This window comes from Eurytemora carolleeae, unplaced genomic scaffold, assembly GCF_000591075.1.
Source record: "Eurytemora carolleeae unplaced genomic scaffold, Eaff_2.0 scaffold112, whole genome shotgun sequence".
NCBI lineage: Eukaryota > Metazoa > Arthropoda > Copepoda > Calanoida > Temoridae > Eurytemora > Eurytemora carolleeae.
This window is the reverse complement of record NW_019396053.1, coordinates 58,917-70,691: the sequence shown is the minus strand read 5'-3', so window position 1 is coordinate 70,691 and position 11,775 is coordinate 58,917. Positions and strand designations below refer to the sequence as shown.

General features: G+C 33.4%; 1 protein-coding gene across 2 annotated transcripts; it reads left to right on the top strand.

Annotated features, from left to right (window-relative positions):
- The first annotated feature begins 2,784 nt into the window (after positions 1–2,784).
- On the top strand, positions 2,785–11,227 carry LOC111705802 (zinc finger protein 250). Of its 2 annotated transcripts, none has more exons than XM_023478474.1 (6): positions 2,785–2,987; positions 4,489–4,693; positions 4,746–6,110; positions 9,216–9,333; positions 9,549–9,662; positions 10,103–11,227. In XM_023478474.1, the coding sequence occupies exons 2-6, from the start codon at positions 4,629–4,631 to the stop codon at positions 10,673–10,675; spliced, it is 2,235 nt and encodes a 744-aa protein (XP_023334242.1). In that variant the 5' UTR covers positions 2,785–2,987; positions 4,489–4,628; the 3' UTR covers positions 10,676–11,227. The 2 variants fall into 2 exon arrangements, with proteins under 2 accessions (XP_023334242.1, XP_023334252.1); XM_023478484.1 differs by having other exon boundaries at positions 2,983–3,069.
- The last annotated feature ends 548 nt before the right edge of the window (positions 11,228–11,775 follow it).

Below are 11,775 nucleotides of genomic sequence, written 5' to 3'. Positions count from 1 at the left end.
AATGTAAAGGAATCATATTGAGAACCTAAAGGAATCATTGAGAATGTAAAGGAATCATATTGAGAATGTAAAGGGATCATATTGAGAACGCAAAGGAATCATATTAAGAATGTAAAGGGATTATATTGAGATAGTAAAGGGATCATATTGAGAATGTAATGGGATCATATTAAGAACGTAAAGGAATCATATTAAGAATGTAAAGGGATCACATTGAGATAGTAAAGGGATCATATTGAGAATGTAAAAAATCGTATTGAAAAAGCTAAGTGATCATATTGAAAATGTAAAGAGATCATATTGAGAATTTAAAGGGATTATATTGAGAATGTAAAGGGATCATATTGAGAACGTAAAGGAATCATATTAAGAATGTAAGGGGATGATATTGAGATAGTAAAGGGATCATATTGAGAATGTAAAGAGATCATATTGAGAATGTAAAGGGATCATATTAAGAACGTAAAGGAATCATATTAAGAATGTAAAGGGATGATATTGAGATAGTAAAGGGATCATATTGAGAATTTAAAGGGATTATATTGAGAATGTAAAGGGATCATATAGAGAATGTAAAAGGATCATATTAAAAATGTAAAGGAATCATGAGATTGTAAAGGGATTATATTGAGAATGTAAAGGGATCATATTGAGAAAGTAAAAAGATCACGTTGAGAAGGTAAAAGGATCACATTGAGAATGTAAGGGGATCATATTAAAAATGTAAAGGAATCATGCGATTGTAAAGGTATCATTGAGAATGTAAAGGAATCATATTGAGAATGTAAAGGGATCATATTGAGAACGTAAAGGAATCATATTAAGAATGTAAAGGGATGATATTGAGATAGTAAAGGAATCATATTGAGAATGTAAAGAGATCATATTGAGAATGTAAAGGGATCAAATTAAGAACGTAAAGGAATCATATTAAGAATGTAAAGGGATGATATTGAGATAGTAAAGGGATCATATTGAGAATTTAAAGGGATTATATAGAGAATGTAAAAGGATCATATTAAAAATGTAAAGGAATCATGAGATTGTAAAGGGATTATATTGAGAATGTAAAGGGATCATATTGAGAAAGTAAAAAGGTCACGTTGAGAAGGTAAAAGGATCACATTGAGAATGTAAGAGGATCATATTAAAAATGTAAAGGAATCATGAGATTGTAAAGGGATTATATTGAGAATGTAAAGGGATCATATTGAGAAAGTAAAAAGATCACGTTGAGAAAGTAAAAGGATCACATAAAGAATATAAAGGGATCATATTGAAAATGTAAAGGGATCATATTGAGAATGTAAAGGAATCCTATTGAGAATGTATCATTTAGACAAAGTAAAAGGATGGTGTTAAGAAAGTCCAAGGGATCAAATAACGAAATAATTTAGGATCAGAATAAAAAATCATCTTGAGAATGATTGTAGAAGGATGTGATGTAATGTAATTAAAGAAAATTCAGGGTTCACTGTAGGATAGTAAATGAGATCCAAATAAGTAAGCGTTTTGGGTTGCAAAATCGCATCATGTTGAGAAAGTATACGGGATCAGAAGTTACAACTTTGGAGTTGTAGATTCTGGATCAAGCATCGATCTCGGTCTTGTGCGCAGAGCTTAGGATTAATTTAATTACTCTTCTAAATCCGTGATGGTCATAACCAATAGTGACAATTTTTAATCAAGGACAAGCATTGATCCTTAAATTGATCTCAAGTATAAGAAAATACATGGGATCATAAATTGAGAAAGTACGTTGAATCAGGTTGAGAAAGTACACGTGATTAGGTTGAGAAAGTACATGTGATTAGGTTGAGAAAGTACATGTGATTAGGTTGAGAAAGTACATGTGATTAGGTTGAGAAAGTACATGTGATTAGGTTAAGAAAGTACACGTGAAAAGGTTGAGAAAGTACATGTGATTAGGTTGAGAAAGTACATGTGACAAGGTTGAGAAAGTACATGTGACAAGGTTGAGAAAGTACATGTGACAAGGTTGAGAAAGTACATGTGATAAGGTTGAGAAAGTACATGTGACAAGGTTGAGAAAGTACATGTGACAAGGATGAGAAAGTACATGCAATCAATTTACCGATAATGTACTGAGATGTACACGGAATGCAGGAGCGCACTTAGTAACATATTGTCTGCGCGCGTTTCCTCGCTCTCGACCTTGAACATAAACCCTTGTAAACCTACGAATATTACTCTAGAGGTTAACGAACTCAACTAAAACCAATACAAGGCTAAATCAATTTAACCGCTAATAATTCAATATTTATGGTATATTTCGTATACCTACCTTCAAGATGTTGGGGGATCATGTATACGACAATTTTATTCTAAAATATTCTGGTTTAAAACATGTTTCAGCCAATCGAGAATTATGGAGCGATGGACAAAAATTGGGATTTAAAGATTTTTAAACGGTTTGGTTGGATTTTAATTGTATACATTCTTAACATTATATGGGTCAGATTTTATGGAAACGAGTGGTGATAAAAGTGTATTGCTGGAGGGGGGGGGGAGATAGAAGTAAACGGGGGATACACCGGTTACAAAAATTTTCTAGTTTCAAGGTCTACAAAATTTATCCCATTTGACCTTCTAGCTCTGACATTGGATTACATCGGTCCTTCCGCTTTCTGAGATCGAAGACGACACGAATATTTTAATAATTATGCGGCATTTAACTTTATCGAGTAAAATATTGGCTTAAAAACATTATTGGGAGCCCCAAAATACATTAACAATGTTCAAATGATGTTTGGCTTAGTTCTTTTAAGTGCTGTGTGCTCAATTGTGCTGAATTTCACCTTTTTCATTGGAGATCTGAACGATGGTTCGAGTCTAGGGTCTGTATCTAGAATATGCTGTTGTCTAGACTCGACTGGTTAGGTAGACCAGGAGACCTTGACGCCATCTTAGAGTAAGGAACACAAACAAAGGAAATGTATTCCTAACAGTTCTCCGAACAAACTCAGGTTTTTATACCATATTTTTCACCATTTTAGGCCATAAAAGTGACACAAATATTCGTCAATGTTTTGGCCGACAGTTAGAAAGGTAAAATCCAGTGAAAACCTACGGAAAAGTGATTATTTTTAATAGTGACTCCTACTTAACATGGAAAAACAGCGTAAACCAAAATCATAAGTTCTTGGTTCAATGTGAAAATTAGCAGAATATCAAAACTTTTTTTGATATTCTATGATCTTTGAAATGGTTAAAATCAAATCGTTGTATATTTAAAAATATTTTTATCACTTTTTCTTTAGATCCTACACAATTCTAAATTCCTTATGTTTTTCCTTCTCCTTTATAGTTTAACGTTATTCTTTTCTTAAGGTTCTATTTCTTTTTTCTTTTGTACATTATGCTTCCTTCAACAATTATAATATATTCTTTTTTTATTTTTGGTCCATATTTATACAATTCTTTACACTTTTATTCAACTTATATTTCTTCTTTCATTTAAAAGATATTTCTTTAATTTTGATATATTTTTCTTGAGCTTTAATTTCATGTTTCCCTCTATTAATATTTCTTGGTTTTTTTTTGCTTTATATTTTCTATTTTTAAAATTTATTTCTATACTTTGATTAGAATTCTTTATTTTCTTGAACTGACTACTCGTCTAATCCCTTTATCTTTGCAACCTAATTTCGTAGACCTGTAATATTTCAAACTATGAATTCTGTTAAATCAAATAGCCAATGAAATATAAAATGTTTACATTATCAGGCTGCAAATATACATGGATTAGAACATAAGTGTTGGACACAAGATATCAGTTTTTATATTTCTAATTTTCTTACATCATACAAATGAAAAGAAAGTTATTTGAAAAACACGTTTAATAGTATTATAGGGCCTCGTTCTTACAAACAATAAAATAAACTTCCGTTAAATTCATTAAGATAAAATTTCCATCATGTTTCTTACAATATAATGAAGAAATAAATCTTTAGAAATTCGGAAAATATTTTTTTTTAAAGAAAAACTATAAAATTATAAAATTTAAAAAAAATAAAGTAGTTCAAAAAATTTCTCTTTCAAACTTTTATTGAGAAAAATTATCAGGTTTTAAAAACAAATTTATATAAATACGACAAACGTGTATAAATAATATTTGTGTAGATAAAATATATTATTATGTTATATTTATATATAGTATTATATTATATACATATAATTTTATTGTTATAGTATATGAAAACAATTCACTTGAAGAAATATACCATTTTGGAACTTAATCATAATTTCAAGTGACTCTCTAGTTATAAAGTGACATGTACGATTCACAAGGGTAGCCTTATAAGCTTTGTTTCATAATGAATGCATGAGATATCAATGATATTTTCATTGAGACTGGATTGTGGTTTTTATAAAACGTGACTTATGACACAGATAAAGGTTCGGAAGGTACTGTTGTAAATCGGACCTCTATAAAAAGAAGGTCAATTAAAATAGTTTTTTTTTCAGGATGTTCTTAGTCTAAGTTACCAGATGCTAGTCAAATACATCAGAGAACCTTTCAGCCAAACAGCGGTCAGTCTGACTGCCCATAGTCTTGGGGTCACCCTGCCCGCACTTGCTCAAGCGGTCAACCTGCCCGCTCCAGTATGCTTATAGACCTTCTTCAGTCGGTCCCTGGTCATCATAATCATAATTTTGGATCGGTGGACAGGTAGTTTTAATGATAATAATAATAATAACATAATTTAATAATCTATTTGTAGGTTAATAACTGGAAACTATAAGTCGAATGGAAACCTAGTCTCCCTGAAAGTTGATATAATCGACTTTACAGATTTCCAGAAGAACGGATGCCTGGTGAGTCCAGGTACTGGTGGATTATCTGCCTCACATACTCATAACATCACTGGAACTCTCTTCTGCCAACCTGACTCTAATACAGTCCGTCTAAACATCACTGTCCTTGGTACCTGCTCCCAGGACAAACCATGGGAGACGGAGCCATCTGTTCCGTCTTTAAAGGACGTCAAACCCTGGGTAATGACGACAAACAAGATGACGAGCGGAACTACAGAAAACTCCAAGAACATGCAATACTCCCCCTTCTCCTCCCCAGTGAGTCCTCCTTCCAGGGACAACCCCCCGGCACTCCTGGATTTTCACTCGGACCAGCTCATGTCGGAGATACACAGCATGTCTTTCGACTACGGATGCGGGGTCAACCTTAATAGTCAATTGTTACACGAGAATTCTTCTCCTTGCGTCCTCACATCTCCATGTCAGGCAGTTAGTCAAGGCCTGACAAGCAATACAGACGCTATGAAGGTCTCTCTTCCATCTCTTCAACTAAGTCAATCCATTCTGGTCAAACCTTACTCAGTCAATGTATCGACCAGCCTAGCTACAAGTTTATCAACAGCTAAGTCAACCACTGCCAGTGACCTTAACATGGGTCAGCCGACCATGCTTCAACCTAAAATAGAAAGATCAGATTCTATCTGCTCCGAGTACAACAGAGATGATTTTCTCTCATACACTGATGATTTGGGGAATCTAGATGACCTAGATGAACCCGGATCCTATACTACCTCCCCAACCACCATCTCCTCCCCTCTCCTCTTCCCCTCCTCCTCCATCCTCTCCTCCTCCCCTACTCTACCCTCATCCGTGGAAAAAAACAATTTCTTTACCAAGTCTTTCACCTCCAAACCTCAAGATGTTCTGACCCCTAATGCTACAACCAGCAGCTCTACTTGGCAGGTCATCACACAAACCTCAAGTTCAAATCCACCTTCAGTTAATACTTTCGGTCCTGCACCCTCCCGAAGTCCTAAAACCGGCAACGGAAGTCCGTCGTCGGACATTTCGGCCTCGCCGCGCGAACCCTCATTTATTATAAACACGTCGCCGAAACCGAGAAATCGACGAAATTCCTCATTTGACGAGACCAAGCCGCATGTGTGCGCCCAATGCGGTGCCAGGTTCACAACAAAATCAAACTTAGGTCAGCACGCTAAGATCCATCTAGCGGTCAAACCGTTCATCTGCGAAATCTGCAGTCATGGATTCACAAGAGCGGCACACTACGAATCTCATGTCGCCAAGCATAAGGGTTTAAAAACCCACAGGTATTTCTAAAAATAAAGTAATATTGAATCCAATAAACCCCAAAATTGGCGAAGCTGCTCAAGATTGTGATAAATCTAACATGTATTTTTTAATTTTATTGTTTTATTGGCTCCAATTAAAACTTAATTGATGTCGAGCTTTAGATAGTTTTCAAACAAATCCCAACCCTACTCTCTATCACTAGAATTATATCATTTTCTTCTCAATATATTTCGCCAAAAACTTTGGCATCATTAGGAGTTTGTCCTTACTCGTTTGAAGAGTATTGAATGACTGGTAATTGATGTCGTTTCCGGATTAAGCGATTTTTCTCTTGAACGAAAACCACTTTAAAGGGACTGTAACTCGTAAACGTAATCTCAAGTAACCCTTTATGCAAAGATGTCAATGCCCGATTCAGAAAGGTACCTTTATACTTTGTCTGATTATGATTAAAAACCACTTTTAACCCTAAATAAAAACGACAAACTTTTCCAAATTGTTGATCAGATAAAGGGCACCGTTGTGAATCGCGACCATCGTTGTATGGGTCCATTGAAATTACGTGTACAGTCCCTTTATAATGAGCAGTTTTGCAATGCAGACACAATAAACAATATATAGCATGCCGTTTATTAAAACATGAATCACATGAAAAACATGAAATGTAAAAATTTACATTTCAAATAATGCTCTTAACACTAAAAAAAGCTTTAAAAGATTTGATAATTCTAATGGTTCTTTTCTGGGGTTTGTGGCATTCTGAAGCAGAATTTGAAGATCATTCTAAAATAGTTGATGCTTTTATTCTTTTTTTTGTTGATAAAAGCGAAAGCTGCCAATATTTTTGGAGAGCGCTCTTTTTTTCCTCTCTTTATCGTATAATATATCAATGGTGATGTTCGAAGCGTGTACCCAAAATAAGGAAATATTTAAAAATGTTTAGTATAGATATATGACTCTGTGGTGGAATTTCTTCACGATAGTATATTTTCAAATCATACATTTTTTCATCATAACTCCTCTTATTGAATAACTATTAAGAAAAAAAATGTTTAGAATTTATAATTTTTAACTGGGTAAATTTGATGTTGTCATTTTTGTGCATAAAATCTCAATTTGAGTAGCTACGCGGTCACAAAGTCGTAGAAGTAATGTCACAGTGAGTATCCTTGATTACTCACCTCCTACTCTTATTTTCTAATTCTTGTTATATGTATGCTACTTGTCATCGAGGACTTGATATTTCGAACTCTGAATTCTTCTAGATCAATTAGTTTGAAATATCACAGGTTTACACTGTCATTGCACAAATATAGAGGAATAAGATTATTTTTCCATCTACCACTCCCCCCGATTTAATCTTCAGCATATTGCCGTGCTTGTCTGGATAGATCTCAAAATTACGATCGAGAATTTACTTTTTTGACTTTTTGAACATTGAAAACAAAATTGAAAAATTTCTTCTGATTTATCATGTTCTGCAGTTGCACCTACAGGGTGTCCCAAAAAACATGGGAATTCAGTGACGAATTCGATATCGTCTTTGTTATGAATTAGCATTGTAATACCTAATTTCAAAACCCATTATATTATTATGTCTGCTAGAGTTTATTTTATGAAAAGGGTAAAAGACTGTGAAGATGTGTCTATAATGTCTCCGCAAGATGAACAGTGAAGACGGACATGTTTATTCTGTTTGTATACAGCAATTTTCTTGTTTTACTAAGTACAACCGTATGCAGTCAAAACATAAACAAACAAAATGTGAACATAGCAGACGAAACTTTTAAAGATTATAACTTTCTCAGTAGGTATCACTATACTAAATCAAAGAATTATTTGAAAAGACGATATCGAATTCGTCACTGAATTCCCATGTTTATGGTGTACACCCTGTATTTTGTCTTAAGTTTGTTCCTGTACCCTGTGTTATATCTTATTCTCATGGACGGAGCGGGAGATTGGGGAAAGAAAGAAGTAATATTTCTGGGAAACCAATCCAGTCTGAATAATATTGCGTTTAGTCTCACCTCTTGATCTTTCTTCAACCTTTGATCCGAATAGAATTTTAAAACAGGGAAATATTCAGATTTGGCACAAAATAAAGGATTAAAAAAATTAATATTGTTCAATATTTAAAGAAATATTTAAATAAAAAGTTTTGGTTTCCCCCTGAACACTCTGGTGTAAGTAAAACTTTGCATAATTCCTAGTTTGTAATGTCGGCAAGCAAAACAATTATGTCAGGGCACTACTTTACAGTTTATACCTAATCTTTCAAACCTGCTTTCATCTTTCAGTTCTTCATCATGTTGGTATAAATTTGAGATAAAGGCAGACTTTAGGTATAAAGGTCAAATTTATGTCATACGTTTGTGATCTCGTAGCCCCAGTAGTTAGCTTGAAGTATTGTCAAATTTAAAGGCATACTCCCAAAATTTTACCTTCAGACGTTCCATTTTTAAAGAGTTTCAGGTCGTTAATAAAGTCTCGTCCTTTGTGAGAACTCTGTACTTTAAATCAAATTGAATGAAAAGCGAATTTAATTGCGTTTTAACAATCCTATTTATATTTTGTTATTTTATTTCCGTGAATATTCATTTTCAATTCGTCATTTTGAGTATTTGTTTGGAGAACTTTTTCCCCCCGTCGAGTCCTCTCACAACTATATAAACATTAAGCTGTAGCCATGATTTGCACAATTCGGAACTTGAAACTTTAAATAAAAAATAACAACACCCGGTTTAGTTTAGAATGTCTAGGTCTTTATAAGTTTATGAAATTTATTTCTAAAAGTTTCAAAAACATTTCCTCTTTCCATTTTCTTTATTTCTTGATTTAAAATTCACAAAATACAGTGTAGCTGTAGCAGGATTTAAAGCCGGTTTCAAGTACCCAGTTTCGTAATTCATAGTCTCATAAAGTTCCAACTCTAAGTCTTTTGTTGAAAGTACGAGCAGTCTGGAAGAGAGGACGGGGGGGGGGTTAAGTCACAATTTGCAGAGAACTTTATAAAATAAATACTTAATTTGAAAGTATAAATTAAAAACAAAAGTATTCAATTTAATGTTTTATATTTTCTATAATTAAAATTAAACGTTTTTTTAAAGAAATATTTTTAGATGCGACCAGTGCGGTGAAAGCTTTGCGCGCTTGGACAACCTCCTTCGGCACAGCGCGCGTCACAAGCACGGAAAAATATTCGACTGCTCCATTTGCGGGAAAGGATTCCATCGGAAGGTAATAAATCAATGATAAGCCATTTGCTTTAAGATTAAAAATCAAATACACATAAGATTGTGTAAATGTTGTTTTATGGATCTCTCTCTGTAAATAATATTTAAAAATTTCGCTGTATTCTTTCTTTGTTCTTTCCTATGTTGGAAATATGTGTTAATTATTTTGAAATATCTATTTGATTGTTATCAATCAAATTAAGTAATTTTATTGATTAGGATAAATTGATAGAACACGAGAAGGTGCACAGTGAATATAAGTTTCCTTGTGACAAATGCTCAAAAACATTTCACACAAACGATGCTTTGAAACATCACCTGCCCCTTCATGAGGTAAATGATAAGTAAAGCTCTAAAAAAATCTGTATTTTGTCGAAAATTGTTATAAAAGTTTTTAGAGTCTTCATGTCCAGGTCTACAAAAAAGTTTTAAGAGTCAGAAAGTTCAAACAAATGGGAATTACTTCATTTCGATCCGGTTTTTGTTAGATGGCTAAAAATTGTCAGAATAGTTTAAATCCCTGCAGTGAAATAAAAATGATTAAAAAAATGTTAAGAAGGGGGTTTGTTTGCGTACACATGTTATTAGTTTTTAACCTTTTCTTCATCAGCAATTATAAAGCCAAAATTTGCTACAAAATCGACAACAATTATTTAATAATGGGGCACAACTGCTTTATTTGATTAATTACCATATAAGCTTTGGCAATTTGTATATTTTAAAACAATCAATTTGAGTTGTGCTCTAGTTGTAACACTATTTTTACATTTTAGGACTTGACCAAGACTCAATGTAACATCTGCTTAAAGTTTATCACCATCAAGTCCCTGTCCAAGCACATGTCCGCCTTCCACAAGGAGTCCTTGAGCAGTTCCGAGAACAACAACAACGTGAACAAGTCGCGGGCACGGAAGGGCACAGAAGAGAAGACGAATCCGTGCCAGTACTGCCGGAAGTCCTTTGTGAGTCCCGCGAAGCTGCGCTTACACGTAGCCAAGTGCCATGCCGCGGAGCGACATAAACTCAGCACTGAAACCATTCTCCAGCAGACGATCGAGGAGAAGCAGTTCGAATCCAGGAATTTTTTCGACGAGTTTACAATGTCGAAGGAGAGATATTCAAGTCCCTCAGGAGATAGTTTACCCTCTCAACAAGTCCCAGAAATGGACTTGTCTTATATAAACTCTAGTCCCGAGGACCTCAATGACGTCCATTCAACAAAAGAACTGCGAGGGGACATTACAGCGACCTTTCAGATCCCAACAATTCATATTCCAGAGTTTGAATCAAAGCTTGGACCTACAGAGATCTCAACCGAGGCTTTGCAGGCACTACTTTTCAACTAGTGGCATTATAACACGGCATTTTTACCATGCGGAACAAAATTACAAAAAAATCTCAGAAATCCGCAAAAATGGGGCATTTATATACTCCCAAATTGTTAAGTCTTATTACTATCTAATCAAAGTCATGAAATTTGTTATTACTCTGAAATATTTTATGTACTCAAAATTTTCAAGTTGTTTAACTTTGAAACATTTATTATTATTGACATATTGATATAGTTGTACAATTTATTACATTTATATAAAGACATTGCTTTGGAAAAAATATATCAGCATTATAGTTACTTTCTGCACAAACTAGATTTTAAGAAAAGTAAGAACAGCTGATTTACATTTTTTACAAACTTTGTCCAGATTAACGAAAAGTATGATGTTTTTGTGATTTCCGAATACAAGGAAATTTTCCAGTTTGGCATTTTCTTTTTTTGGCATAATTCTTGCAGTATTATGTAATTAACTACAGTCTATTTGATGTTATTTTGCTTTAAGCAAATATTCGTATATATTATCAACTTTTATCTTATAAACAAAATAAACCTCTAAAAAGTTCAATTGTTATATTTTATAGGAACAGAGTTCGTTTTTAAATATATTTAAAACTAGTTGAAGTGCCCGGCGTTTTAAAAACACTTAAAAAAATTATTTTTGAAAAAAAAATTTAATTTTTTTTTTGGATGTTTTCCCCAGGGTACTCATGCAGATGTTTAAAAATGACTTTTTACAACCTAGCGTTTAAATTTCTCAACCCCCAATAAAATAAATGTTCAAAAACTTTGAAAGTATTAAATGAAGAAAGTGTAGGAAATTTGAAATTATAAATTACAATAAAAAAACAATTTTTGTAAAACTAAATTCTAATTATTGAACGATACATCAATAAACTATGGTTTCAAATTCTCAAAATCCTTAAAGGTACTGGAATTTGTAATTTCAAGTGACCCTTCGGGCAAAGACGGCAATGCCCGATTCACAACGGTACCTTTGAAACCTTTATCTGTTCAATAATGTTGAAAATTTTGTTGTTTTTATTAGTTATTTGATTTCGATAACTTATGCAGTAGAAATGCGGAAGCCACTTTTGTGTAGAAAACACAATTAAA

Excerpts from the sequence above, each read along its gene's own strand:
- LOC111705802 (XM_023478474.1), top strand. The coding sequence starts at position 4,629 with ATGCTTATAGACCTTCTTCAGTCGGTCCCTGGTCATCATAATCATAAT. Across the intron at positions 6,111-9,215 it reads AAGGGTTTAAAAACCCACAG|ATGCGACCAGTGCGGTGAAA; the intron begins GTATTTCTAAAA and ends AAATATTTTTAG. Across the intron at positions 9,334-9,548 it reads GGAAAGGATTCCATCGGAAG|GATAAATTGATAGAACACGA; the intron begins GTAATAAATCAA and ends TTTATTGATTAG.